We start from the raw sequence: 27,846 nt of genomic DNA, 5'->3' as shown, positions 1-27,846 counted from the left end.
GGAGTAAAACCAACGCGACCGGCTTGGGCCGTATTGGCGAGTGCGTCAGGTCAGATCAAATCGAATTTACCTGAGCCAGATCAAACCAATCGAGCCAAATCTTGCGTTTTAATGGGAGATTTCGATGAAATTTACTACTAGAATTAAGCAGATTAATGTGTCCACATGCAGAATCGAAGATGGATTTGCAATGTCATCAACTTAATACGACATATTAATAAAGGATGTTTTTGCCCCAATGTCGCAGATCTGAGAGAATAACGTATCATAAGAACAAGACAAAGCAATGTCTGTGGTTTCTTTGACCATGTGCAGAACCGCGTGGAACAAGTCAACAAAGAACAAAGGTGTAACTATCAGAGAAGAAGACGAAGGCATCGGATCATACTTGGAAGTATGGATAGTATTCACAAACGTAATCTAAAGGATGACAAGGGGAATTCGCAAACGCACTCCGCTGGTTGGAACTTCTCGAATTCAGGAATGTTCATACGAATTCCCGCGGAGCTGTTCATAAAGAACTCGATCTAACAAAAGAATCGTAGGTGTTTGCATCTGTCACTTGTGATCTTCTTGATGGAGCTTAAAACCTTAGAAGCTCACGACCCCGGTCGTCGTACCAGCACATGCAGCTCAACCCGACGAGCACCTCGACGATGGCGGCCTCGGTCTTCTCCCTGTCCGAGAAGTGCAAAGTCTGCAGCAGCAGCGCCCTCGGCCGGGTGTGGAACCGATGATGCCGCTCGATGTTACGCTCCTCCTGCCACCGCAGCGTGTCGTGTGCCACCGGCCCCAGCCAGGACAGGATCCTCCCTACCGCTTCCTTCCACCCCTCCGCCAGCGACCCGTCCACCGTCCCGCCCTCCCTCCTCCAGCACTCTCTCAGCTTGGCCCGCACCGAGGCCCGCATCGCCGACGGCATCATGTGGTACAGCTCCTCCCTCGCCGCCGCGTCCTCCTCCACCACCTCGTCGTTTTGTGCCGCACGGCCCTCGACCGACCTCGTTATGAGTATCTTCTCCGCGGCCACGATCACATTGGCGTACCGCGACAACAATCCCGAACCGCCAACGGTGCTCGGACCTGCTTGCAACATACTGCTCAAACTCTCGAATGGCTTTGCGAGCGATTCGTTGGTCATGAACATGGGAGCTGAATTCCTCAAGACGGGCACATCCATCTTCGACGGTTGCTCCAGGGGCCCCGACGAGTGTTTGCAGAGGAAATCTGGGCTACCCCGGAGCATCAGAGTCGGACGGCTTCTGTCCGGTAGAGGAGGCAAGCCGAGGACGCAGGGACCGAAGACAGCGGAGATCCTGGCGAAGACAGTGATCACCGCGCGGACCATGAAATCCACCGCCTCATCGAAGGTCTTGTTCCAAAGGGAAATCTTCTTGAGCCGCCGGACCTTGTGACGCTGGGACCGGAGCTCGAGCTGGATGGGGGAAGGTGCGGGCGACACGCCCGGCTTCTGCACCGGGATCGGGCCGCTGTGCCGCCGCCACTGCTGCTCCATCCGCCGCTCCGACGCCTCCAGCGCGTTCAGCGCCTCCATCTCCGCGTACAGCAGGGAGGTCGCCGCCACGTACCTCTCCAACCTCTTGACTCGCTTCTCGACCCCCTTCGCGGTGGAGCCCAACCCGAACCTCTCCAATTCGGCGACGCGGCCACCCCTGAGAACGGGGCAGGCCACGCCGGCCTTGAGGCCATCGTATATGCGATCAAAGCCCCGGAGGAGGGGATCTTGGCACTTGGCAGCAATGCGGGAAACGGCGGCGGCGGCCTTGTCGAGCTCGGCCACCAGCTCGGCGCAGGCGAGGCGGAGGAGGAAGGGCTGGTCCTTGGAAGTTAGATAAGCGACGCCCTGGGACCGCATATCGGTGCGGAGCCGGCGGACCTCGTCCTCGGCGAGGGAGCGGTGCAGGGAGACGAAGCGCGACATGACGGCCGCCACCTCGAAGGCGAGGATCCCGACAACGGGCCGCTCGGGGTCGATGCTGCCCACTCGGGCCCGGAGATCCGCGAGCACCTTCGGAACACCCATGTAGCAGAGCAAGGAATGGAAGAACCAGAACCACAACACGAGGCGGACTGCTTTGCTGCTGTTCGACTCTCAAAAGAATGCCTCTAACTACGGGTGGGATTGAATCTATTGATGGCAATGTCTCAATATATGAGGGAGGAAGGTGGCGAGGGGATGGATATGGCCATTTTCGACTTCCGAGGACTTTCTCTCCTCGCGGACGCGGTTGCGCGATATCAGACGGAATCGCAGCTATGGAAACGCATAAAATATAATGACATCAATCAATCACGTCCAAGTCATGGAGGGAGACGACGGCGTAGAAGGCGCTGGGTGAGGCCAACGCGTACAACAGTAGCATGCATCCAAAAGTACACCCTTCCCCCAATGTATCCTGTGATGAAAATAATAAGAACGATAAAACTCGATTTAACGTCAGTCACCTTGATGATATCTCGTACCTCGATTGATCTAATAGCATCTGATCAAATATATCGGAATATCGGTCGAGGCACATTAACATCCTACTCAGACTCGGTCTTCACGTCACGCCAATACCGCTATCAGACGTTACCAGGAATACGATCCTGGTCCCTGCAAACAGGCATATAAGGCAACAGCAACCTTTACTATAAAAACCCCTGCGCTCCGAGGAAACGAATGAGAGAAAAAAAAAACTTCCTAAGACTATCTACTGACTCGATCGTCGGAGGGGTCGGGTCGAGCCTCCCGACCCAACCTGTATGCAGGTGCGAAGACGGAGCGCATCCCACCGCACGTCCGACCGTGGAGTTCCTCCTCAGTGAAAACAACGATCGTTCCATCCCGATCGGACCACCGAAGGCGACCACCTTAGCAGTCTCAAGGATCGTCCCAGGAAGATCTCCAATCACTCGGACTCAAACCCAACCGTGTCGGCCCCGAGGCCACGGCTTAAGGTTGTTTACACAAACATCCTGTGTCCGTGAATTGCGCCTTACATCAAGCACGCACCGAGTCATGTCTCATGGGAAGGCTCTTTTGGGAAGAATATGAACACCTTATTAGGTAATGATGGAGACGTTAAAGGATGCTTGGTCAACGGATTCGGTAGCTGTTCATTCCAAGGGCGATTCCACACCTCGAGATGGCTGAGCAAACGCAGGCAGGAGCAGTGGTTAGGACGAAGCTGCGGCCTTCGAGAAAGTAGCGTGTGCGTTGGGTCGCCGGCGTCTAAACTCTCGGTGACATGGCTGAGCCAACGCAGGCAGGAGCAGAGGTTGAGACGAAGCTGCGGCCTTTTAGAAAGTAACGTGTGCGTTGGGTCGTCTAAACGCTCAGTGTACGTCCGGCCCGTTTCAGTTGTTTACTGTGTCTTCTTTGGACTGGTAACGTTGACCAGGGAGGTCACAGGGAGATGTCGGTTGACATGGCTCGGTCGAAACATCAAGCACTTCTGTGATGAGCCAGAAACGGGTCTTTGCCTTGAAATGGTCCAACGCGTATTATCCAAATCAAATGGCATCGACCTACTCGTGGGCCAGTCCACTAAGAAAGCCCGTGGGATCGACGTCGAGATTGGTCGAGGCAACAATATTTACGGAAAGATTTTGACTCGAATCCGCTGACCGGAGCTAGTTTGACTTTGACTGCATGGTTTGTAATAGAATGGTGGTGGTGACTAAAGCTCGAGTTCGGTGCCTCGAGGATGAAAAAGCGCGCAGATGAAACGAAAACATTCGATTACATGCAATAGTGTACATCAAAGTTCGTGAGATCCGATCTTGCAGAAGAGATGAAACAGGCGCTGAGTTCTCATTCCACTTCTCGGGCGGCGTAGTGTCGGCCGAAGAGTTCTACCAATAGGAGAGCGGCGGACGAGAACTCGCCAAAGCCCATGCGCCGAACACATCTTGCTTGCCATGGCGCAGCAGATCGGTTGGGAGCGACATGGACGACGGATCCGCAGCTGAGAAGCTGTCATCGCTCGCGCCGTTGCCTCCTTTACTTTGCTCTGTCCCTACCGGCTGCTCGTCGTCAGGGAGAGGCAGCCGCTCGTAGATAACGTTTGCGAACGTGGCTGCTATTATCACCACCGGTCCCGAGGCCACCAACTCCCCCACCACGCTCCCGCCCACCACCCGGCCCTGCCCCCTGGCCAGGTACGCTGACAGGCTGGTGGCGCCCGACGGCGCTGGTGCCGGGAGGAATGCCCCCGAAAGAGAGAGGATCTCGAACCTGCCAGGGAGCGCCACCACGGATCCCGGCGGCGCGTCCGGCTGTCGGAGCTTAACGTCGGTGACGGCGCCCCTGGCGCTGAGGATCGCGACCCCGCGCCGGCGCCGGAGGGCGAAGGTGGCGATCGTGTCCATGATGCCGGCCCCGCTGCCGACCTCGAAGACGTGGGAGCGGAGCGCGTTGGGGCTCTCGCGCGTGACGATGACGGGCGGCTTCGGCTTGTTCTTGGACCCGCGCGGCCGGCCACGTGGGCGCCGCCCGGAGCTGCAGCCGCCGGAGCCGGCTTCAACGAAGTCGTCGGCGCTGGAGGAGCGGTCGTCGCCGTTAGCATCGTCTTCGGAGTGGTTCCTCTTCTTCTTGTTGTCGTCAACTTGATCATGGAGGAGGCTGAGATGGGATTTGGGGTTGAGGAGATGGAAGGAAGGGGCGAAGGTGGTGGTGGTGTCGACTCCTCCCATCACCGCACTCCCGGCCTACCGCCCTTTTGCCAGCTCTCTCAGACCCTTGCTACTCTTCCAGCAGATATAGAGACAGGACTCTCTCTCTTTCTCTCTCTCTCTCTCTCTCTCTGCTTCTGACTCTCTTTTGCAGTCTTCTACCATCCTTCGGCGCTGTTTATGATCCCGTTAACGTAATTAATATCCATGATCTTCTTCTTTCCAGGAGAGAGAGTAATTAAACTCAGATGAGCATGAAAACAGCAGCATTTCCCAGCAAGAAGACGCCAGTGAAAAGAGCCCATATTTATAATTCTCGTCCTCGCTCTGGTAGATCAAGCACCGATAGTACTGTTCGGTACTTTCTTCTGCGAGCACGGACTGCTTGTCCAGGTCTCCACAAGACCTGGCTCGTCCCCGTCCACATCCATCTCCCTCGCATTGTCAATATCGTGCAGCACCACATGAGGGCTGTGGCGCTCGCTTTTGGCTGCCGTACCAGAGGAAGTGGGGTTGGGCTGGCATGGTGACATAGCGTGGCACCTAACATGTTTGTTGGATTCACTCGGACACGGTAAGAGTGGGACAAAGCTCCGAATGCCTGTGTTCAAGACGAACTTGTCTTTCTCTCCCCCGGTCTGCGGTAGGTAACTGAAGAAAGGAAGATGGACTTGCATTCCTCTCTCATGGAAAGCCTCAAAACGCCCATCTTTAAGAGAGATTTGTATTCTACAACTCTAATTCGAGTTTGATTCGTGTTTATACGTCAGGACAGGTTTCGAACGTCAAAGAGTGGACTTATGATTTGATGGCACGCCAAGAAACCACGCTCCTTTCGATGACTTCTGTTCCTCAACTTCATCATGAACTCGAGATACAAAGGGGTGGTGCTGATTGACGGTCGGAGGTTCAAGTTTGCAGGATCGGGATTACAGACAGAGAGGTTCCTCAAGTCTTCTTTAAGATCCATCTCTGGTTTTTTTTTTTTCTTTTTTTAACAAAAACACAGGAACGACCTATTTTAATTTGGAATCTTAAAAAAAAATCTGAAGATACTCAGATAAGACCCCAAAAAAATTGACATGCTCATAGTCCAGGGTTCTATATAACAAAAAAAGTTGAAGTTAATCACATTTAATCGAAAAACAAGTGATTGAATGTTCAAATGAGATAGTGAGCTTTAGTTGGAGAGTTGAACCAGCTGAAGGTAATTGATCTAGACTTCTAGTGAAGGGGGGAGGGGGAGGGGGGAGACGACTGACAGGGCTCAAGCATGTTGTTAGTCACCTCAGACAAGGCCCCTCCTAACATGAGATATTTTGGTAGTTTTATGATCATCCCAAGAGTTGAAATCTTCATATTTAGCAATAAGGATGTTGGCCCATAGCTCATGTTTTCATTGACAAGTTCAAAATCTCCCGGAGGAGTCATTTCAGAAGAAGCTCCTACGTATCTTGCCCATATTCGCATGGAAGTGAGAGCTCGACTCCCAACAAACCAAGGGCCCAACGAAAGAACGTCCGATGGATCATCTTCCAATTTGACTGAAGTAGCTGAGTTACAATCCCCTCTCAAGTCTCGTTTCTGGTTTGGCATGCTTCCATCAGGCTCCAAGACATCATTTCTATTTCATTTCAGTCACAACATGATATGAATCACTCGTAAATTCAAAACCGATATAAGCTGAGCTTAACATAAATGCATTACTGTCCTGTTCGAATTATGAAATATTCAAACATACTTTTAGGTCAAAATTATGAAGCCACTGAAGCTGTCTTAAGAACATGTAATAATAATATGCTAAAAAGCTTGCAGATTGCAGCACCTCAATTTGGCCTTGGAGTCGCCAACTCAACCCGTAGGATAAGGTTGTCATAGCCATAGCCATTAAGTTTGTTGATGGCTCGCTCCGCATCTTCCCTATTGACGAAGTTGACAAAACCAAATCCTCGACTAACTCCAGTCTTCTGGTCCACAGCAACATAGACACGAGTCACAGGGCCAAATGTCCGAAAGAGCTCCAACAGGTCAGGCTCACGGGTGTCTTCCGAGAGATTGGTTACACGAACCGAGTTCTCATCGTTCCGACGCCTCATCTCAGTGCCACTCCTCTCTGCACCGGCTCTCATGCTTGGGGGCACGTAGGCACCCTTGCCAGTGCCCGCAGATGAAGCTGCACCTTCAGCACCTGGGGGCTTGTCAACGAAACTGTCTGTTTGCGGGGCGAGATCCTTGTAGGGGCACTTGGACGTCCAGTGGTCACCCTTCTTACCACAAGTCCTGCACACCATGAGGACAGCACCGGCTTTGCCCATGGCAGCCAGTGGATCCCCTGCAACCTTTGGTTCTTCTGCTTTGCTGCCTATTAAGGATAGGACCAATCGACATCAAAAAATAAGAGATGATTAGAAGGAAAGCAAGCATATTAGATTTATCTTAAGATTTAAGAACACTTGTTTTCTTTGCTAATTAAATGTTAAAAATATAATAAAAATAAAAATAAATTTTTTTTTCTTAGGCATACAAAAAACATCCGTTTATTCCTAATGATTAATTAAACAAAGACACTTTTTTTTCTAAAGAAATACCAAAATTGTCCCATTTATTAATGGTACCCTCACAGAGGATGTAATATGTGGAGCTTTTGATGCCTAAAACACCAGCCCCAAATGCTCCAAGTACCCATAATTTCCCTCTGAGATGCTAAAATGATTAAATGGGTATGTAAAAAAAAATGAAACTAAAAACAGCACAATGATGATCAGCCCTAACAGAGATGGAGATCACCTTGCCTACTCTGAAAGAGAGTCTGCCATAGAAAGATAAAGAATCTACCCCTCAACCAAAGGTTAAATCAGAACATATATGCTTTCGATCATCGCATGTACCCGAGGAATCAGCGATATATGCTGTTTTACCTGCTTAAATTAGTAAAATAACTGTATTAAAGTTTTCATGTACTCGCCAAAAAATTACCAGGTTCAATGCATTATGAAGGTACCGTATCTTCACCAGTTTATAGCTATTCCTTGAATCTTCAAAGACACAAGATGCTTCACAGTTATCTCTTCAATAGATTTGTTTCCAATATTAGATATGGACTTTCAAAACAGTATTTAAGTATCAATCAAAACAATTGATGTCCATGTTCATTAAATAGTATTGTCACGAACTTAGCTGGTTTTGCCTAAGTCGTGTGGCACCCTTGCGTGTCCATCCGCAAAGGTCAGCCTCCCTGAAGCCTCCCATGGTCCCTTAGGACCCACAAAAGATAAAACGGGTTTGAGAAAACGCCTCACTCAAGATCCACAAGCAAACATTTCCAAAAACACTTCATAGACAATACAAATTACAAACAGACTTTACAAGCTCTGAACAGTTGTACAACAAAGGGTTAAAATGATCCACTACAGACCAAAGATCTCTCACAAGTGTCCACATGACACAACTTTTATTTACAAGCCTAAAGCGACCACCAAACCCAACTAAAATGGGACTATCAAGCCTTCGACCGTCCCTCTACATGCTGTTCAAAGCATGAACATACCAAAAGACACGGACATACATAAGTATTACATCAAACATCTTGTTTAGAAGTTTGTCCGTGACATTCTCCCCCACTTATTCCTTCGATGTCCTCGTCGAAGCCTTTGCCAACACTGCAACTCCTTGCTTTTGCTGAGTCTTCAATCTTCTGCTCCAGCTGCAATGTGCCTCCTGGCTCCTAGCTGCTCTCCGCTACTGTTTTTGAGTAGTCGAACCTTTGATCCGCTATGCTGCTTCAACTCGCCAATGACTCTGACTATAGTGTGGGATTGACTGAGTTGTGTTGATCCATGTTGGTTCTTGCGGATCCTCCAGATGAAGGAAAAGACCATCCTTACTATGCGCTAGTCTCTCAAATGCCTTATGCTGCTTGAACTGGGTGGATGCTTGTTGGAGCTTTAACGAGCATTGCCTCGCAAACTTCTGAAGTTTTGGGTCCTTCCTCCACAAAATTTGTCCATTGACTCTTCTTTCACTTAGTTGTCACTTCCTCTACAGAGCTCCTGTTATCTTCGAATGGTCACTTAGTTATCTTCGAAAGGTCTTTGAACCTGTGCAAAGCTCCTCTACTGGATAGATAAGAGAATTATGATACTCGGTTTCACCCATTCTCTTAAGAGTTGAGAAGGTAAAGGTTACTTGACTTCGCTCGCCTCCTTGAGGTTGTACTCCATACATCGAGCTGGTTACTGGTCTTCGCCTACTCTTTGCTCATGCTTCTGAAGCACTTGAAGTGTTTGCACTCCTTGCATTGAGTTAGTTACTGTGATTCACCTTCTCAATGCCATCGAACTTCTAGAATGTAGGAAGTTTTCACCCCAACTTGGAGTAATTCTCTAATAGATTTGGTCGCCTCTAGGATTGTACCGTCTTCTCCATCAACCCTGCCGCCTACTCCACTGAGTAGCAAAGGTACAGCACCGCGCACTGCCTGCTTCGTTTCTTGGTCGTGCACTCTTGCATAACCCGAAGTCCTTCACTTTCGGCTATCTTGATGAGAAGCTCGTTGACACCGGTCTTACGAAGTTCCTTAGCCTCTGCCCTTCAGTCTTGTCTCGGTACTTGGAGTTTGCCTCTGCATGCTCCACCTCCACGACCCCTTTCACGACCAAGCGCTCTCCCTCCATAAGAGCAAGGGATCATTAACTTTCATGGGCGTTGCCATGGGCGTTGCCATGCCCATGGCCCTACTATCCGTTGCCTCGCATCTGCATCCCTTTTCTTCACGATCAGTAGATATGTCTCTGTGGCACTTCTCCGAGTCCACCTCCATTTTAACTGATGCTTGGCTTTGAGTAGCTAAGTCCCTCTGGACTCATTGTCGCTTCCTCGCCCCTTTCGACCCCCTGCTTCAACACCTCTGTGTTCTCCAAGCAGCTCTCTTTGGTCGATGGAAAGACAGACTGCAACTCCCAAGCATAGCCTCTGCCATCACGTTGTAGGATTTGCACCGATCCTGTTCTCCTTAGCTTCCTTGGTAGAAACGTTCGCTTACTCGACCTTGTCCTCTGACTTGTCGGGCTCCCTTAAGCGAATATGGGCTCTAGAGCAGTCCAACCCTCCAACTGCTTCGATCATACCTCTGCATGATCAAGTCCCTCCCATGGGACTCACTGGTACTTGTATTCAAACTTTTTCCTTGGTGGAACACATCCCCCATATGCTAATGACCAATGCTTTCATCCGATGCAAAATTCGATGCACGCATGTAAGACCCGCCTCTGCGGTACCATGACCTTCACTCCTTGAATCCATAGCCCTTCTTGTCATCGTGTTGTTCATCAAAGTGGAGCTTCCAGTAGCTCCCGATCATACCTCCGTATGATCTAGTCCCTCACGGGACTATGTCGTGTGTATCGCATTGCCACGAACTGTTCCACCACGATCCGCTGCACCATGTCGCCTCCTGGTGACATCTCTATTGTATTCTGATCCTTGTGTGATGAACTCGAATTGTGATCCCTCCATATGTGGCCTCTACCAATACATCGCAGAGTCTCTTTCACCTTTGATTTTGTTCGCTCCTTTGGCAATCGACCTTCATCCACCCGCTCTTGGGTCACACCTAGATGAAGCACCGCTCTAGGACAGTCCGTCGCCTAGTAGCTCCCGAAGTCCACCGACTTCGCTGAAAATGGTGCACCATTGTCTGGATCCTGGGCCTCTGCCCCTTCCAACACAATTTTCGCTGCGCATCGCTTCCTTCATGGCAACACTGTAGCATATTCTTCAAGAGTACCCGCCTCTACGTCCTCTTTCCCCGTGCCAAGGCCTTTTAAACCCAACTTCGCCTTCGCAAATTGAGTCGCATTTGTTCCTCTATCAAATGCTTCTCCGAGATAAGGTGCATGTGCCCAGAAGCTCCCTTCGTCTTTGGCACAATGCAAGATGAGTCCGCTCCGTCAGAATGAAGGACCCATGGAACAACATGATCCTACTCTTGCCTCTGCAAGAGTTCATGTCCTTGACCTCTGTCCAAGGAAAGCACTGTGCCTTCGCTCTATGTTCCAACTTCTATGCTGGCTCCCTTCATGCGGCTTGGGTACTTCGCCAAGTTACACCCAAGTTGCTCCGCTCCTCATTTTTGCATTGAGTTGATGGTGGCCCTCGCGCCCACTATTCCACGGGTCAACCCTCCCTTGAGTTCGACTCCAAGTATGCCTTCATTTGTGTTGCTTTGGGTTGCTCCCCTACTTGATCTCGCAATGCATCCACTAACGCATTCTCTCAAGCGAGATCATACGACGACTCATCGCCGCTTGCTCGGTCCATTGAGCTTCGTGGAGTTGTTGTTTGTTGAGGTACTCCTCCTCAACATGTGCGGTCTGTTGCATATGATTCTCCTTATGGAGAGCCGGGACTTATCCCTCCTGGATATCTATCCCGTTGGAGCAACATCTCTCTTCGTTTTGGAGACCACCATCCCCTTGGACTACTCTGATTTGCTGAACAAACTGCGCATTGTTCTGCCTCCTGCAAACGCACTTGCTAGATTGCGATTCCACGTCAATAGAACCCCCACTACACCACTCAAGGCCTTGCAACATGCTGAACTCGCTGCACACTTTAGCCTCCTACGAACGTATCCTTCACATGACGAAGAGAAAGTTTCAATGCTCCATGGCGCCGAGTTTCGATCGCCTTAGGATGGCCACAAACATTCCATCGTCCGCATACAAGCCCATGCATGAGTACCGAATTCTTCGAGTTAGCAATTCCCCTCACCTTTGTGAGCTTTGCACAACTCTTTCGGTCGTTGAGCAACTCATTCCACCTTGCATGGTCTCATCCTTTACCAAGCGCCTTGCTTGCCTTGAGCACCAACAAGTATAGTTGTCAACGTTAAGCCGTAGCTCAAACTCAGCCATCCCAACCTTTGTGCGCCCCCCATTCTTCCAAGCTTGCTTGTTCTCGTGGTGCCTCTTGCACGAAAGGTTGTTCATTCCTCTGAATGCCAATCTCAGATGCCCGCTCCTCCGAGCGACTCTTTTTCCCTACATCTCCATACCCGTTTTCACCCAAACGGTCGTGCGTGTGCTGACTGCCCTCAACGCAACCCCGCTATGTCCCCCACGTTTGCATGCTAAGTGTTTCTATGAGTGCTTGTCCAGCTCTGATACCATCTGTCACGAACTTAGCTGGTTTTTGCCTAAGTCATGCGGCACCCTTGTGTGTCCGTCCGCAAAGGTCAACCTCCCCGAAGCCTCCCATGGTCCCTTAGGACCCACAAAAGAGAAAACGGGTTAGAGAAAACGCCTCACTCGGGATCCACAAGCAAACATTTCCGAAAACATTTCATAGACAATGCAAATTACAAACAGACTTTACAAGCTCTGAACAGTTGCACAACAAAGGGTCAAAATGATCCACTATAGACCGAATATCTCTCACAAGTGTCCACATGACATAACTTTTACTTACAAGCCTAAAGCGGCCACCAAACCCAATTAAAATGGGACTATCAAGCCTTCGACCGTCCCTCTACATGTTGTGCAAAGCATGAACATACCAAAAGGTACGGACATACATAAGTATTACATCAAACATCTTATTTAAAAGTTTGTCCGTGACAGTATGACAATCATAAATATATAGATAAAAACGAATAACCTAAGAGAAAGGATACAAAGCGGAAGTCATTCTCTTAGTTTCAGACTAAGGTATAGGAGGACAATCTAAATGTAATATAAAAATCCCCAGTTTATTCTCTCCCAGATCAAGACTTTCTACATGCAAGGCATGCATTTTAAGCAATATTATCCTTGATGATTAAAAAGTAAGACATACAAAAGGATCAAGAAGCACTCTGTTTATGTCCTATCCAAAAACATATCAGATACTAGAAGCATGATCTTGTGATTTGCTTTTCGACTCTAATCCAGTCTTATTCAATGGGAAACAAACGCTAAGGACGCAGTTTGGGGTTAATCCCCCCTAAATCGCACTCGGCACCCTAGAGATTATGGATGGGATCTGCCGAAATATAACCTATGAAATCGAATCGAAATAATCATGCAAAACCCTAACGAAAGAGCGATCACAAGGCGATTAAGAAGAAGAAGAAAAGAGGAGGGTGGGAAAGGGTCGAACCGGGAGCGCGGGGGCGCTCGAGGAGGATCTCCTCGGTGGAGACCATGGTGAGGCGGGCGCCGGCGTCCTCGTGGGCGGCGTCGCCAAACTTGGGCCAGGAGCGGCGCTCGAGGGCGCGCTTGCTAAGGCGGGCACGGGTGAGCTTGCGGACGCGGGTGGTGGTGGTGACCCGGACCTTGTTGCCCTCGTCGTCGAACCGGTACTCGGTCACCTTCTTCACCCCGTTCTCGTCGGGCCCGACTACCACCCGCGGCGGCAGCAGGAAGTCGAGGTCCTCCGCGTCGTCCTCCAGCTCCCCCCACCGCAGCTTCCCCATGTCCACCGCCATCACCGGTCTCTCCAAGCACGCAAGCGGTCTCTCTCTCCGAACGCTTGCACTCACGGATAACCCCGGCCGGTTTCGGAGTCCGAGTCGAAACGGAAGCCTAGTAACATCGATTTGGTTAACGCCGATTGAGAATTCATGGCGTCAGTTGGACGAGCCGTCTCCATGGGCTCGCCATAAATGCCCAAGTTCGGCTTCAGCAATTGCTATTTGGGCCTCTTATCAGGATTCTCCCGCTTGTGTACCTACTGCGATCAACGCATCAAGCTTTAGTGGGATTGTTTATCCGCGTAGAAGTCTTAGTCCCACATCGGCAACTTTCGGCAGAGGGGAGCAAGAGGCGGTCTTTAAGTGGGGGTCTCCGCCTCAGTTGAACCATACTTACCTGGACGGGGTCGACGGGCGAACAAGAAGGCTCGTGGCCTAGGTCAGTGGCCTCCATTGCACTTCGGAGGAGCACTGGCTTACCATCTCCCCAAGAGGGAGAGTGGACGTCATAATTTGTGGTAGAGGGGGTACGCGCACGCGCGGCCCCTGCCCAACACTTAATCTTAAAGTTTAATTGCCTTATGAGGTTAATAAGTTGCTCTTATCTTTTTAAGGTTTTGGTTAGTCTCAGTATAACACGTCGTAAGTTAAAACCTTGGCTGGAACAAAATTTGTCAAATTTATTTTCTCCATCTTAAACCATATCTTAACCCCGGGAGACGTTCGATCAATCTCCTACAGAACAACGCTTCGTGTGGTGACGATATCCGGCAAGGATCATAATGCACGTTAGAGTCCTTTCATCTCGACCGTCCATGGCTTGAAGCCCCACTTCTGTCACTGGAACCACGCCAGAGGCGGCTCTCTGAGGAAGATTTCGTTGGAGGCCAATCACTTCTTCCTTCCTCGCCGCCTCACGCTCGGCGCCTCCCTCCCGCTTACCGCCTCTCTTCCCTAACCCTCTTCTCGGTAATACAAACTCCCAACTCATCATCATATCATCTTTAATATTGTTTTTAACTTCAGAAATTTTTGTTTATAGTTCCGATCGGTTCTGTTCTTTCCCTGCTTGGCTTCTCATTTCATTGGCCTGATTGTTCATTCCGATTCTTATTAGTTTTTTCTGTTCTTTTTTTCGTTAAAATTCCGACTCACTCTTATGCTTAACCAATCTGTATCTGTTTTCTTGTAATTAGAATTTTTTGAGCCGATTCTAGTATCATTTTATAACTTTCTTTTCCTTGGAGCAGATTAGGGTTTCTCCTGAGCAAGAGTGGGTTCGGTGAAGTGATTCAGAACATATAAAGCGAGGGATGGCGCTGTGTTGTTCATCCGGTGAAGGCTACCTTGGAACCAATCTTATCAGTTGCCGAAGCAGAAATGTGGATTTCGAGGTTAAGAGATTGAGATATAATCTCAGACCCACACCTGAGCGCTGTTTATTCTCGAAAGTCACTGTCTTGGTCACTGCTTTTAGAGCTGGAAAAGGTAACCTTTGCTGTGGGAAGAGGAAGCTTAACGCTGGGATCAGATCTGAGTTGCAGCCTTCCGCTGAAGTAAACTCTGGACATTTGGATCTCAGTAGTTTAAAAGAGTGCGGTGATATATCTGTCAAAAAGGTTTCGGGAAACATCGAGTCCGACGATCGTGTAGACCTTGATCATGGAAGTGGCAGTATGGATTTCCCCAATGGATCCGGTGGTAACGGGAAATTTCCACCTGGAGGAGGTGGAGGCGATGATGGCGACAATAGTGATGACTACAGAGAAGAAGAGTTTGGGCCATTGCTGAAGTACGAGGAGGTGATTAAAGAAGTAGATGCTCGTGGTGCACGTCTTCCTTCTGACATGTTAGAGGCTGCAAAAGCAAGTGGGATACAGAAACTCCTCCTATACAGATACTTGGATTTACAGGTATTTCTCAATTGTGAGTTCATGTCTAACAACAACATTTCCATGTTAAAGTTATTTAACCTTTTTTGTGACAAAATGGAAGGCATCAGCTTGGCCTATTGGTGTTGCTATGAAGTCGTGTGCAATCTTCCGCAACCGGATGCTTGCTGACCCATCTTTCCTCTTTAAAGTTGGAACTGAGGTCTGCTTAATTTTGTCCTCTGTCATCGTTAGTTGGTATCATGCATATAATCTTGATGTTCTTGCTTTCTTGAATGACACAGATAATTATTGACTCGTGCTGTGCAACTTTTGCGGAAGTCCAAAAGAGGGGCAAAGATTTCTGGGCAGAATTTGAGTTGTATGCTGCAGATCTTTTGGTAGGTGTAGTTGTTAATGTAGCTTTAGTGGGTATGTTAGCACCATATGTGCGATTTGGACAGACATCTACTTCAAACAGTTTACTGGGTCGTGTTGCACGTGCTTATGGAGCTCTTCCTAGCAGGTATGACTTTGGCATTCATGTTTGTCAATCTAGCAAACAATGTGAATTATATTTCTGAAATGCAAGTCAGCTCTTTATAATCTTTAATATCGTATCCGTTTTAAGAAATCTATTCTGATAATTTTTTTGAGTCATCTATAGTGATATATATGATGCATGGTTTGCAGTACCGGTCCGTACCGCCCGGTATGGGCGGTACATACCGGTCCGACAGACTTTTGGTACGCGGACCATATGTTACCGTTTTTGAGTCATCTATAGTGATATATATGATGCATGGTTTGCTGCTACAGTGCTCGGCACGCCTGAATATATCGCTCGGTACACCTGGGTGTACCGAGCGGTATACCGTACCGTACCGGTACAGAGCCCAGATCGAAACTCCGGTACGGTACGATATTACGAACCTTGATATGATGGAGGCATTACTATTCTATGGATACTAGAGGTTGACACTCATAATATATGTATATGATTTGTCAGCACCATTGGTTTGGTTCATGGTATATAATAGCAAAAATTCTCCAACTAAGACCACAGAGACAAACATTATAACTTTTTTGGAAATAACCATCATTATCAAATAGGTGTTAGATTAATTAAGATTAAGACCAAATGCACAGAGTGTAACTTTTTTGTGTAAATAAAATATGGATAGATAAAGTCGGAGTTTCAGAAACTTAAAAAAGGAATGAAGAAGATATTGCTCAAAAGTTAATGCGTGATGAGTATGATTCAGAAGGGCGTTTAGAGTGTTTTTCTTACTGCAGACGTTTTCTCAACATTTGGCGCATTTAGAAAACTAGTTGTCCAGAAAGTTGGTGCAATCAAAATGAGAATGACGAGATGGATGTTTCATACTATTCAATATTGTAGAATAAGAATGATTCACGAAAAGTTAAAATCCTTTATGGACATATCCGACAAAGTCAATAAACACATTGGTAATGTAGAGTTAATTTGAGATCAATGATTTTAGAAGACGTAGTTTATTGGTGAACTCACGTGCCGTGGCTGAGGAGTCAACACGGCTTGGTCCACGCGTCGATGTCCGGAGTTCCCGACGCTCGGGAGTGCGTCTCTCGGTTCGTTGGAGGAAATGCCGAGACCGAGTTGGATCAGAGATCGGGATGGCCGCATCTTGAGTGCGGGGTTGAGCCGGCTTGGGGGGTTGCCGAGTTCCTCCACACAGACCTGGGTCGAGAGATTCCTAACTTGGGCCCCTCGTAGAATAAGTCAGTGGTTTTGTTCTCCTTTTTCTTTCTCCCCTTGGCCAGATGCTGGTTGGGAGCTTTTATGTTGTTGTTCGAGGATCGGTCGTACGCGGATTTGGCGTATCGGTCGACCCCGCTCGAGTGGCGAGTTCGTACCTTCATGCGGTCGTCGTCCGGTATGTGCGGAATGGCGCCATGCGGCGTCGTCCCGAGCTTTCCGGGACGGGACTTGCCGAGTGAACGCCTTCTTGTACGGGCTTCGGCAGGATATGGGAGGGAGGCGACCCCTTGTGCTGAATCTGCATGGGGTGCGACGTGGCGCCTGGTGCGTGTCTCGGGAGCCCGTGTTCGCTAATGAAGTGGCCGAGGTCCAAAATATGCCTTATCACTTCTCCTCACAGCCCCCCCCCCCCCCCCCCCCACACACACACCAAGGTATGCCTTGGGGGTCCGTGCAAAGGTCTAGGGGCATGCCTGGCTAGTGGAAACGCTGGCGGAGTTGTTCGACTCGGGCGGAGGTTGAACTGTCTTGCTAAGAGGCTGCTCGGTGGATGGTGCTGCGCGATTGGGGCCAAGGCTGGACTTGTTGGCTAAGCGACTGAACTCGGGCGCAAGTTGGACTGATTTGACGAGTTGCTGCTTAGCGGACCGAGCTGCGCGACTCGGGCAAAGACTGGACCTGTTGGCCGAGCGATTGAACTCGGGCGCAGGTTGGACTGATTTGGCGAGTTGCTGCTCGGCGAACCGAAACCCACGTGCCACAGCGCACGTGCGTGCCACAACGCACGTGCCATAACAAGCGAAGCAACTCTGGGGGTCACGCAGGTTCTGGCGGGAAATTTCCTATCGCGAACGGACTTTGGCGGGAGCTCGAAGCTAGCGAATCTGGGGAGATCCGGGGAGTTATGGCGGGTTTAAATGCTGCGATCATCTCTTCCCTCGGGGAGCCTAAACGTCGCCTCAAGGAGGAGTCCTTCCTTTATAAGTCTCTTCTGGAGCGATCGATGTAACAATGTCTAGTCTCCTGTTCCACACTTCAGATCTCTCCTCCTAACCTCGAGGTTGGGATGTCTTCGTCTTCCTCCTCTTCTTCCTCGGGTCGGTCGGTTCCCGAGGTCCATGAGTCGATCCCAAGATTGCCCCTCGGGCTTTTTCCATCCTTGGCCTCTTGCTATCTTCGCGTCTTCTCGCCACTAGGGTCTCTGCGACGACGTACCGATTGGCGTGTTAGAGCATCTCGGGGATGGTTGAGGACGGCTTCTCAATTAACGACCAGAAGAACCTTGAGGGTCGTAAGCCCATTAGAAATGCCTGCATGATCAGGGAGGGATGAGCGTCCGGGAACCCTCCGATTTCGATGGTGAAGCGGGCGACGAATTGGGAAAGTGATTCGTCATCGCACTGGGACAATGCGAGAAGTGTGGCCATGGAAGGCCTGGGTCGCACGTTGGCTAGGAAATTTTGCTCGAACTCCCTTGCGAGCTGGTCAAAAGAAGAGACTGAGGCCGGCTTTAGTCGGCTGAACCACGCCCGCGCCGATCCTCTGAAGGTGGTCGAGAACGCCCGACACATCAGGGCGTTAGAAGTGCCGTAAAGGGCCATTTGAGCTCGAAATGCGGCGACGTGTTCCGTTGGGTCGGAACTGCCGTCATACGTCTCCAATGTCGGAAGTCTGAAGTTAAGCAGCACGGGCTTGTCCAGTATTTCTTAAGCAAAAGGGGATCCTCTCGAGCCGCTTTCCCCATCATCGCCGCGCGACTTTAGGAATTCACGTTAGAACTCATCCAAGCGACGGTTGACCACGGACAACTGGACCCTGCATGAGTCATCGGCCAAGTCCGATGATAAGGTATCGGGCTCTTGGACCGGTGGTATGACTCTACGGGATGCAGGCGTGCTCTGCTCGGGGAGGTTTCTTGGGGCTATCTGCTCTCGGGCCTCTCCTATCCCGACTTGTTCCGTGTTCGGCCTCTGTGGTGTTGGGTCGGTCAGGAGAGCCGCTAGCTGTACGATCTACGGGATGAGCGGGACGACCGTTTGCATCATCCCCGTCAAGGCCTGTACTTGCTTGGCTAAGCTGAGGAACACCTTGGGCGAGACGACCGAGGGTCCTAAAGTGTTTCCAGGAGGAGAGAGTCCTGGATCGTTGAACAGGCGCTAGTAGCGATCCGGCGTCGGCGTCGGGATGCCGCCATCCCTGGGAACGGGGTGGGGCTGCTCTCCGAGCCTGAAAAGGAGGTGAACATTTGGTGGTTCTCCTTCGGGACGTTCCTGCAACATTGGCCCTCCTTCTAGCGCCAAAATGTTGGTGAACTCACATGTCGTGGCCGAGGAGTCAGCACGGCTTGGTCCACGCGTCGATGTCCGGAGTTCCCGATGCTCGGGAGCGCGTCTCTTGGTTCGTTGGAGGAAATGCCAAGACCGAGCTGGATTAGAGATCGAGATGGCCACGTCTCGAGTGTAGGGTTGAGCCGGCTTGGGGGGTTGCCGAGTTCCTGCACAAGGACCCGGGTCGGAAGATTCCCGACTTAGGCCCCTCGTAGATTAAGTCAATGGTTTTGTTCTCCTTTTTCTTTCTCTCCTTGGCCAGATGTCAACCGGGAGCTTTTATGCTGTTGTCCGAGGATCGATCGTACACGGATTTGGCGTATCGGTCGACCTCGCCTGAGTGGCGAGTTCGTACCTTCGTGCGACCGCTGTCTGGTATGCATGGAACGGCGCTATGCGGTGCCGTCCCGAGCTTTTCGGGACAGGACTTGCTGAGTGAACGCCTTCTTGTACGGGCTTCGGCGGGATGTGGGAGGAAGGCGGCCCCTTGTGCTGAATCTGTAGGGGTGTGACGTGGCGCCTTGTCACGGACTTAGCTGGTTTTGCCTAAGTCGTGCGGCACCCTTGCGCGTTCGTCCGCAAAGGTCAACCTCCCCGAAGCCTCCCATTGTCCCTTAGGACCAACAAAAGAGAGAACGGGTTAGAGAGAACGCCTCAATCGGGATCCACAAGCAAACATCTCCGAAAAACACTTCATAGACAATGCAAATTACAAACAGACTTTTACAAGCTCTGAACAATGGCACAACAAAGGGTAAAATGGTCCATTACAGACCGAAAAGCTCTCGCACGTGTCCACATGACACAACCTTTATTTACAAGCCTAAAGAGGCCACCAACCCAACTAAAATGGGACTATTATGCCTTCGGCCGCCCCTCTGCATGTTGTACAAGGCATGAACATGCCAAAAGACACGGACATACATAAGCATTACGTCAAACACCCTGTTTCAAAGTTTGTCCGTGACATTCTCCCCCACTTATTCCTTCGACGTCCTCGTCGAAGCCTTTGTGAACACTGTAACTCTTCGCCTTTGTTGAGTCTTCAATCTTCTGCTCCAGCTGCAATGCGCCTCCTGACTCCCAGCTGCTCTCCGCTGCTGTTTTTGAGTAGTCGAACCTTTGATCCGCCATGCTGCTTCAACTCGCCAATGACTCTGACTCTGGTGTGGGGTTGGCTGAGTTGTGTTGATCCTCGTTGATTCCTGCGGATCCACCAAATGAAAGAAAAGACCATCCTTACTGCGCCAGTCTCTCAAAATTTCCACATGCTGCTTGAACTAGGTGGATGCTTGTTGGAGCTTTAACGAGCATCGCCTCGCAAACTTCTGAAGTTTTGGGTCCTTCCTCCACAAAATCTGCTCATTGACTCTTCTTTCAGTTAGTTGTCACATCCAAGTAGGTTCGCATCACTTCCGCTTTCGATTGGCATTTTGTTGGGAAATGAGGCGGACAATCTACTCTCAGTAGCACTGATCACCGTTGGTGAGGATTTGACAACTATTGTCTTCCATTATCTTCGAAGGGTCTTTGAACTTGTGCAGAGCTCCTCTGCTGGATAGATAAGAGAATTGGGGTACTCGGTTTCGCCCATTCTCTTAAGAGTTGAGAAGGCAAAGGTTACTTGACTTCGCCCGCCTCCTCGAGGTTGTACTTCATGCATCGAGCTGGTTACTAGCCTTCACCTGCTCTTTGCTCACACTTCTGAAGCACTTGAAGTGTTTGCACTCCTTGCGTTGAGTTAGCTACTGTGATTCACCTTCTCAATGCCATCGAACTTCTGGAATGCGGGAAGGGAAGTTTTCACCCCAACTTGGAGTAATTCTCTGATAGATGAGGTCGCCTCTGGGATTGTACCGTCTTCTCCATCAACCCTGCCGCCTACTCCACTGAGTAGCAAAGGTACAGTACCGCGTACTGCCTGCTTCGTTCCTTGGTCGTGCACTCTTGCATGACCCGAAGTCCTTCACTTACGGCTATCTTGATGAGAAACTTGTTGACACCGGTCTTACGAAGTTTCTTGGCCTCTGCCCTTCAGCCTTGTCTCGATACTTGGAGATTGCCTCTGCATACTCCACCTCCTCGGCCCCTTTCACGACCAAGCGCTCTCCCTCCGTGAGAGCAAGGGATCAATGACTTTCACGGAAGTCCCGCCTCTGCGGTACCATGGCGCTGCCATGCCCATGGCCCTACTATCCATCGCCTCGCATCTGCATCCCTTTTCTTCACAATCAATAGATATGTCTCTGTGACACTCTTCCGAGTTCACCTCCATTCTAACTGATTGCTTGACTTTGGGTAGCTAAGTCCCTCTGGACTCGTCGTTGCTTCCTCGCCCCTTACGACTCCCTGCTTCAACACCTCTGTGTTCTCCAAGCAGTCTGTTTGGTCGATGGAAAGACAGACTGCAACTCCCATGCATGGCCTCTGCCATCACGTTGTAGGGTTTGCACCGCTTCTGTTCTCCTTAGCTTCCTTGGTAGCAACGTTCGCTTACTCGACCTTGTCCTCTGACTTGCCGGGCTCCCTTAAGCGAATATGAGCTCTGGAGCAGTCCAACTCTCCAGCTGCTTCGATCATACCTCTGCATGATCAAGTTCCTCCCATGGAACTCCCTGGTACTTGCATTCGAACTTTTCCCTTGGTGGAACCCAGCCCCCATATGCTAATGACCAAGGTTTTCATCCGATGCAAAATTCGATGCACGCACGGAAGACCCGCCTCTGCGGTACCATGGCCTTCACTCCTTGAATCCATAGCCCTTCTTGCCATCGTGTTGTTCATCGAAGTGGAGCTCCCAGTAGCTCCCGATCATACCTCTATATGATCTCATCCCTCACGGGACTGTCGTGTGTATCGCATTGCCCACGAACTGTTCCACCACGATCCGCTGCACCATGTCGCCTCCTGGTGACATCTCCATTGCATTCTGATCCTTGTGGAATAAACTCGAATTATGAACCCTCTATGTGTGGCCTCTGCCAATACATCGCAGGGTCTCTTCCACCTTCGATTTTGTTCGCTCCTTTGGCAATCGACCTTTATCCACCCACTCCTGGGTCACACCTAGATGAAGCACCGCTCTAGGACAGTCCGTCGCCTAGTAGCCCCCGAAGTCCACCGACTTCACTGTAATTTGTGCACCATTGCCTGGATCCTGGGCCTCTGCCCCTACCAGCACAATCTCCGCTGCGCACCGCTTCCTTCATGGCAACTTGAATGGAAACACTGTGGCATATTCTTCCAGAGTACCCGCCTCTGCGTCCTCTTGCCCCGTGCTAAGGCCTTCTGAACCCAACTTCGCCTCCGCAAATTGAGTCGCCTTAGTTCTTCCATCAAATGCTCCTCCGAGATAAGGTGCATGTGCCCAGAAGCTCCCTTCGTCTTCGACACCATGCAAGATGAGTCCACTCCGACAGAATGAATGGCCCATGGAACAACATGATCCCGCTCTTGCCTCTACAAGAGTTTATGTCCTTGACCTCTGTCCAAGGAAAGCACTGTGCCTCTGCTCCATGTTCCAACTTCTATGCTGGCTCCCTTCATGCGGCTTGGGTACTTCGCCAAGTTACACCCAAGTTGCTCCGCTCCTCGTTTTTGCATTGAGTCGATGGTGGCCCTCGCGCCCACCATTCCACGGGTCAGCCCTCCCTTGAGTCCGATCCCCACATCGACTCCAAGTGTGTCTTCATTTAAGTTGCTTTGGGTCGCTCTCCCACTTGATCTCGCAATGCATCCACCAATGCATTCTCTCAAGCGAGATCATGCGACGACTCCTCGCCGCTTGCTCAGTCCATCGAGCTTCGTGGAGTTGTTGTTTGTTGAGGTACTCCTCCTCAACATGTGAGGTCCGTCTTACATGATTCTCCCTCTAGAGAGCCGGGACTTATCCCTCCTGGATAACTGTCCCATTGGAGCAACATCTCTCTTCGTTTCGGAGACCACCATCCCCTTGGACTACTCCGATCTGCTGAACAAACTGTGCATTGTTCTGCCTCCTGCAAACGCACTTGCTAGATTGCGACTCCCCGTCAATACAGCCCCCGCTGCACCCCTCAAGGCCTAGCAACATGCTGAACTCATTGCACACTTCAGCCTCCTACGGACGTATCCTTCACATGCCGAAGAGAAAGTTTCAATGCTCCATGGCGCCGAGTCTCGGTCACCTTGGGATGGCCGCGAACACTCCATCGTTCACATACAAGCCCATGCATGAGTACCGAATTCTTTGAGTTAGCAATTCCCCTCACCTCTGTGAGCTTTGCACAACTCTTTCGATCGCTGAACAACTCATTCCACCTTGCATGGTCTCATTCTTGCCAAGCGCCTCGCTTGCCTAGAGTACCATCAAGTATGGTTGTCAACGTTGAGCCGTAGCTCAAACTCAACCATCCCAACCTTTGTGCGCTCCACATTCTTCCAAGCTTGTCTGTTCTCGTGGTGCCTCTTGCGCGAAGGGTTGGCCATTCCTCTGAATGCCAATGTCAGATGCCCGCTCCTCTGAGCGACTCCTTTTCCCTACATCTCCATGTTCCATGTCTGTTTTCCCCCAAACGATCGCGCGTGTGCTGACTGCCCTCGACGCAGCCCCGCTAGGTCCCCCACGTTTGCATGCTAAGTGTTTCTATGAGTGCTTGTCCCGCTCTGATACCATGTGTCACGGACTTAGCTGGTTTTGCCTAAGTCGTGCGGCACCCTTGCGCGTCCGTCCGCAAAGGTCAGCCTCCCCGAAGCCTCCCATTGTCCCTTAGGACCAACAAAAGAGAGCACGGGTTAGAGAGAACGCCTCAATCGGGATCCACAAGCAAACATCTCCGAAAAACACTTCATAGACAATGCAAATTACAAACAGACTTTTACAAGCTCTGAACAGTGGCACAACAAAGGGTAAAATGGTCTATTACAGACCGAAAAGCTCTCGCACGTGTCCACATGACACAACCTTTATTTACAAGCCTAAAGAGGCCACCAACCCAACTAAAATGGGACTATTATGCCTTCAGCCGCCCCTCTACATGTTGTACAAGGCATGAACATGCCAAAAGACACGAACATACATAAGCATTACGTCAAACACCCTGTTTCGAAGTTTGTCCGTGACAGCCTGGTGCGTGTCTCGAGAGCCCGCGTTCGCTGATGACGTGGCCGAGGTCTAAAATATGCCTTATCACGGTTGTAGGCTAGAGAGGAGCAATAAGAGAGGTTACATATTGTCCCTAAGTTATTTAGTGATGTTACCCTCAAATGAGTTCTGTGGTGGGAGGAATTTATATAATTGTCCCTAGGTAATTAGGTTCTGGTGTTTTTCTTCTGTTTTTTTTTTCAATGCAAAGGTAGAACTGTTTGCTAATAGTAACAAGCCATTAGTTTAGGCTAGAGTTTTGTTGGACTGAGTTACCCAAGAAGGGAAGCTATCTTTCGTCCATCATATAAAATGTCATGAGAAGATGAATTTCTGTGGTATTTTTAACAATGACATCATGGTAATGTGACATTTGAATTGTTAGATCTGCTTAGACTGACTTATCATATATGTTATGAAATGCAAATAAAATGAATGATCATCTGGTTGGAATTTATCTTATGGGAACTTAAATAAATTATTACCTGAAAGCCAGAAGTTTTATATCATTTGTCCACATTAAGGGCTCAATCTTTTTGTTACGTTTAGATCAACTTCTTAGTAATCAGTTTGCTTATCATGTTGCTGTGTGTCTCTTGTAACTTTGTATTTAAGCTTGTTGCTTCTGAGACAAATGACCAAAGTTTGTTGTTAAGCAACTTGAACATTCAATGTAGTGTATTTGAAGCTGAAAGACCAGGATGCAAATTTTCAGTCCAACAGCGAGTTGCGACTTATTTTTATAAGGTATTGATGATGACTGTTTCCAACATTCTCATACTTTTATATGCATTTTGTATTGATTGATTATTAGATGGCTTGGTGGCACAGTTTCCTTGCTGTTACTTGTTATACAGTAATTCTTACATGTATTGGATGCAGGGCTTATTATATGGTTCAGTTGGATTTGCATGTGGCCTCATAGGGCAAGGAATTGCAAACTTCATTATGACCGCAAAAAGGTCAGCTGCTTTGTTCCTGTTTATCTTATGTTTCGTTTCTGCAAAAAGGCTGTTATTTATCTTATCTTTTAAATGTCACTCTTTTATTTATTCTAATTTCATGCTTTTGGAGGATCATGATGCCACTGTGCTAAAGGTAAGAGGTATATGCCTTGACAATGGTGTATGTGAAAATGTGGTGATTTTATGGAGCTATTTGGATTATCTAGCATATATTCCTAACTCAGAGAAATGGAGAGGTACAGGAATCAAAAAAATATTCCAATATGTCAATTTTATCTTGAAATATGAGCTAGATCTTCTTTCAATTGGTGTAGTGAACATATTATGGAGCTTCTTGTTAGGATGGAGCTTCCCACAAAAGAAAATTCTTTGAAATCTATTTTTATAGGCTGGTTTGATGAAATGTATGGTATATCACAAAATTTGAACCATAAATGCAACATTGCAAGTATTCTACATCACTTGCGTGCTGCAGATTTGTGGTGCATAATTGTTGTCTGAATCCAGTAACCTTGTATGGTATCTCAAACCTTCGGTTCACAACAGATTTTGTTTTTTATTGTGTACAGGACTGTAAAGAAAACAGAAGAAGATATTCCAGTTCCACCGCTGATTGAAAGTGCTGCTCTCTGGGGTATGGCTTCGACAAAATTACTATATAATGTTAATCTTGAACTTTGCAAATCTTTCTGCTACAAGTAGTGAGGTCCACATATGCATCCAAGATTAAGTGTGACAAAAAAAGTGATTTTGTTTCCATGTAACGAGGTCTTTATATGCATCCAACATATGTGTGACAAAGAAAGTGATTTTGTTTCAGATTTACTTGAACTCTCGTATCCACCTTGCACAAATCATTTTGGACATTTCTCTCTCATTTTAGATATGTATCTGCTGGTCATGCATGTATGTAGTATATATATTATGGATGTTAAACACCAACTGAGACGATACCATCCAACTCGACAATTTTGGTTTTCATGACTTCTTTTTCATATACTATGACGTATCACATACCCACAAGTGAAACACAAGTCCCATGTGTATCTATCTACCTGTGTCCTATTTATTCCCCTATCTCATTTTCATCTGTTCAATAGAAGATACTGGAAATTTGGAAAATGCCTCTGCATCTGATATATGCATCCGGATCATTAGCAAGACCGCTTGTGGTATTTATGTAAGCTTCACATTGGCCATTAAGTTTTAAGAGATGCTGTCAGTTGCATCTGGTCATAATTGCTTGAATAAATCCATAGCCCTTTGGAATCTTTAGATCTCTTTAGGGCTTCTAGATTTTTTTGCACATTTGATCTGTGCCATAAGGCTGCAACCTGGCAATTAGAGTGAGACACTATAAGACTTTTCCACTATGAACTACTGGCTCTAAGCCAGAACCCTTTTCTTCAGGAGGCTTAGAACCGTGAGTAATGTGGCATCCACAATTCATTAACAAAAAATACTCATCTAATTAACAGGTTTCATGTCAAAAGTTCTGTAATGGTTTCATGGTTTGATGGATTGCCTAGTCAAGGGATATCAGCATCAAACAGTTGGTTTTTATCCTATGACTAATTGGTTTAGCATGCATCTTTAGCCGGTAGTCATGCATCACATTCTGTCTGGTCAACTAATATGGCTTAGTAGTGTATTTTATCTGTCATCGATACTTACAGCTTTTATCAGAGTTTTTTTTCCCTTGGATCAAGCTTAGTTAGCTTAATAGGCTGCTTTCTGATTGACAGGTGTGTTCCTTGCGGTTTCTTCGAATACTCGCTACCAGATCATAAATGGCCTAGAACGCCTGGTTGAGGCTTCAAGTTTGGCGAAGCAAAGCCCACCCATCGCAATGGCTTTCACGGTCGGTGTTCGGTTCGCCAACAATATTTACGGGGGAATGCAATTTGTTGACTGGGCCAGGTGGAGCGGCGTCCAGTAAGGTAATGTGTTTTGTACGTACCATTTGTTATTCCCTTGATTGCTTCGATTAGATAGGTATGCTGGTCCAAGTTCGGCTTTTGCTGATTCTGCCCGTCAAATACTTGCAGGGATCGTCAATGACCAAAGTGCAATCAGAACGAGCAATCAAACGTCCATCCCTGCTGGTTTTATTAAAACCAAAGTGTTCCAAACTTTTCGTTGAAAGTTCTCTGCAATTTGAGCTATTGTTTTTCTTGCCTCATAACGGAACAGAGTCGAATAAATACTGAGCCATATTAAAGCTGTAACAAGGACAGGCAAAGGTGTTTGTTCTTGATGTGCAACTCATTGTTATCAGATGATTCCCGCAATTGATTGTTGGTGTAGGATGGCATCTCTTTTCCTGTGCTTCGATTCTATCTATCTTATCAAATGTGGGCTCCACACGTCTGAACGGTTCATTGCTTGAGCGGGACCCACTCTCCTGGTCCCACAGCAAAATTTTCAGGGGCGAATCAGTCCTGGCCAACGCAGCTCTTCCCCTGCGGTCTAGAGGAATTATTGGAGCCCACCTTTTGGCTCCGCTGTCAGACCGCGCACAGCCGGCACCACCATCGACGACGCAGCGAGCGGCGACCCGTGTCCTGTAAAAAGAACGAGCAGTGGTCGTATCATTGCCCACCGCCTCGGTCGGTGGCACCTGTAAAGCTGGCGTGTCATTTCCGAGACCAGCACTTATTTGTAACCCATCACCACAGTACATGTCATTTCCAA

General features: G+C 48.8%; 4 protein-coding genes and 1 non-coding gene across 6 annotated transcripts; 2 read left to right on the top strand and 3 right to left on the bottom strand.

The window, feature by feature from the left end:
• Positions 1-385: 385 nt before the first annotated feature.
• On the bottom strand, positions 386-2,160 carry LOC135643472 (protein PSK SIMULATOR 1-like). The gene has a single exon (XM_065160476.1). The coding sequence runs from the start codon at positions 2,042-2,044 to the stop codon at positions 584-586; it is 1,461 nt and encodes a 486-aa protein (XP_065016548.1). The 5' UTR covers positions 2,045-2,160; the 3' UTR covers positions 386-583.
• A 1,567-nt stretch (positions 2,161-3,727) lies between these two features.
• Positions 3,728-5,470, bottom strand: LOC103991700 (AT-hook motif nuclear-localized protein 26). The gene has a single exon (XM_009411230.3). The coding sequence runs from the start codon at positions 4,696-4,698 to the stop codon at positions 3,859-3,861; it is 840 nt and encodes a 279-aa protein (XP_009409505.2). The 5' UTR covers positions 4,699-5,470; the 3' UTR covers positions 3,728-3,858.
• Positions 5,471-6,361: 891 nt separating this feature from the next.
• On the bottom strand, positions 6,362-13,311 carry LOC135643257 (uncharacterized). Its single transcript, XM_065159996.1, has 2 exons — positions 12,814-13,311; positions 6,362-7,039 (listed from the first exon to the last, which is right to left on the bottom strand). The coding sequence occupies exons 1-2, from the start codon at positions 13,139-13,141 to the stop codon at positions 6,504-6,506; spliced, it is 864 nt and encodes a 287-aa protein (XP_065016068.1). The 5' UTR covers positions 13,142-13,311; the 3' UTR covers positions 6,362-6,503.
• Positions 13,312-13,511: 200 nt separating this feature from the next.
• Positions 13,512-27,466, top strand: LOC135643256 (protein RETICULATA, chloroplastic-like). 2 transcript variants are annotated; one of them, XM_065159995.1, is made up of 10 exons: positions 13,512-13,712; positions 13,868-14,095; positions 14,377-15,039; positions 15,122-15,220; positions 15,303-15,523; positions 24,865-24,934; positions 25,070-25,149; positions 25,722-25,786; positions 26,898-27,092; positions 27,201-27,466. In XM_065159995.1, exons 3-9 carry the CDS (start codon positions 14,440-14,442, stop codon positions 27,089-27,091), a joined length of 1,329 nt encoding a protein of 442 aa, XP_065016067.1. In that variant the 5' UTR covers positions 13,512-13,712; positions 13,868-14,095; positions 14,377-14,439; the 3' UTR covers position 27,092; positions 27,201-27,466. The 2 variants fall into 2 exon arrangements, with proteins under 2 accessions (XP_065016067.1, XP_065016066.1); XM_065159994.1 differs by having other exon boundaries at positions 13,512-13,768.
• On the top strand, positions 13,516-13,675 carry LOC135643877 (U1 spliceosomal RNA). The gene has a single exon (XR_010498369.1). It is a non-coding gene; the product is annotated as a U1 spliceosomal RNA (small nuclear RNA).
• Positions 27,467-27,846: the final 380 nt, after the last annotated feature.

The sequence above is a fragment of the Musa acuminata genome, chromosome BXJ3-7, assembly GCF_036884655.1.
Source record: "Musa acuminata AAA Group cultivar baxijiao chromosome BXJ3-7, Cavendish_Baxijiao_AAA, whole genome shotgun sequence".
NCBI lineage: Eukaryota > Viridiplantae > Streptophyta > Magnoliopsida > Zingiberales > Musaceae > Musa > Musa acuminata.
Note: the sequence above shows the minus strand (reverse complement) of the source record. Positions and strands in the feature narration are given on the sequence as shown.

What these genes read in the sequence shown, in the direction of transcription:
- LOC135643472 (XM_065160476.1), bottom strand. Translation starts at nt 2,044, where the DNA reads ATGGGTGTTCCGAAGGTGCTCGCGGATCTCCGGGCCCGAGTGGGCAGC.
- LOC103991700 (XM_009411230.3), bottom strand. Translation starts at nt 4,698, where the DNA reads ATGGGAGGAGTCGACACCACCACCACCTTCGCCCCTTCCTTCCATCTC.
- LOC135643257 (XM_065159996.1), bottom strand. Translation starts at nt 13,141, where the DNA reads ATGGCGGTGGACATGGGGAAGCTGCGGTGGGGGGAGCTGGAGGACGAC. An exon ending in CGAGCGCCCCCGCGCTCCCG is followed by an intron (nt 7,040 to 12,813) that starts GTTCGACCCTTT and finishes TATCCTTAATAG; the next exon opens with GCAGCAAAGCAGAAGAACCA.
- LOC135643256 (XM_065159995.1), top strand. Translation starts at nt 14,440, where the DNA reads ATGGCGCTGTGTTGTTCATCCGGTGAAGGCTACCTTGGAACCAATCTT. An exon ending in TTGCGACTTATTTTTATAAG is followed by an intron (nt 24,935 to 25,069) that starts GTATTGATGATG and finishes TATTGGATGCAG; the next exon opens with GGCTTATTATATGGTTCAGT. An exon ending in TTCATTATGACCGCAAAAAG is followed by an intron (nt 25,150 to 25,721) that starts GTCAGCTGCTTT and finishes TATTGTGTACAG; the next exon opens with GACTGTAAAGAAAACAGAAG.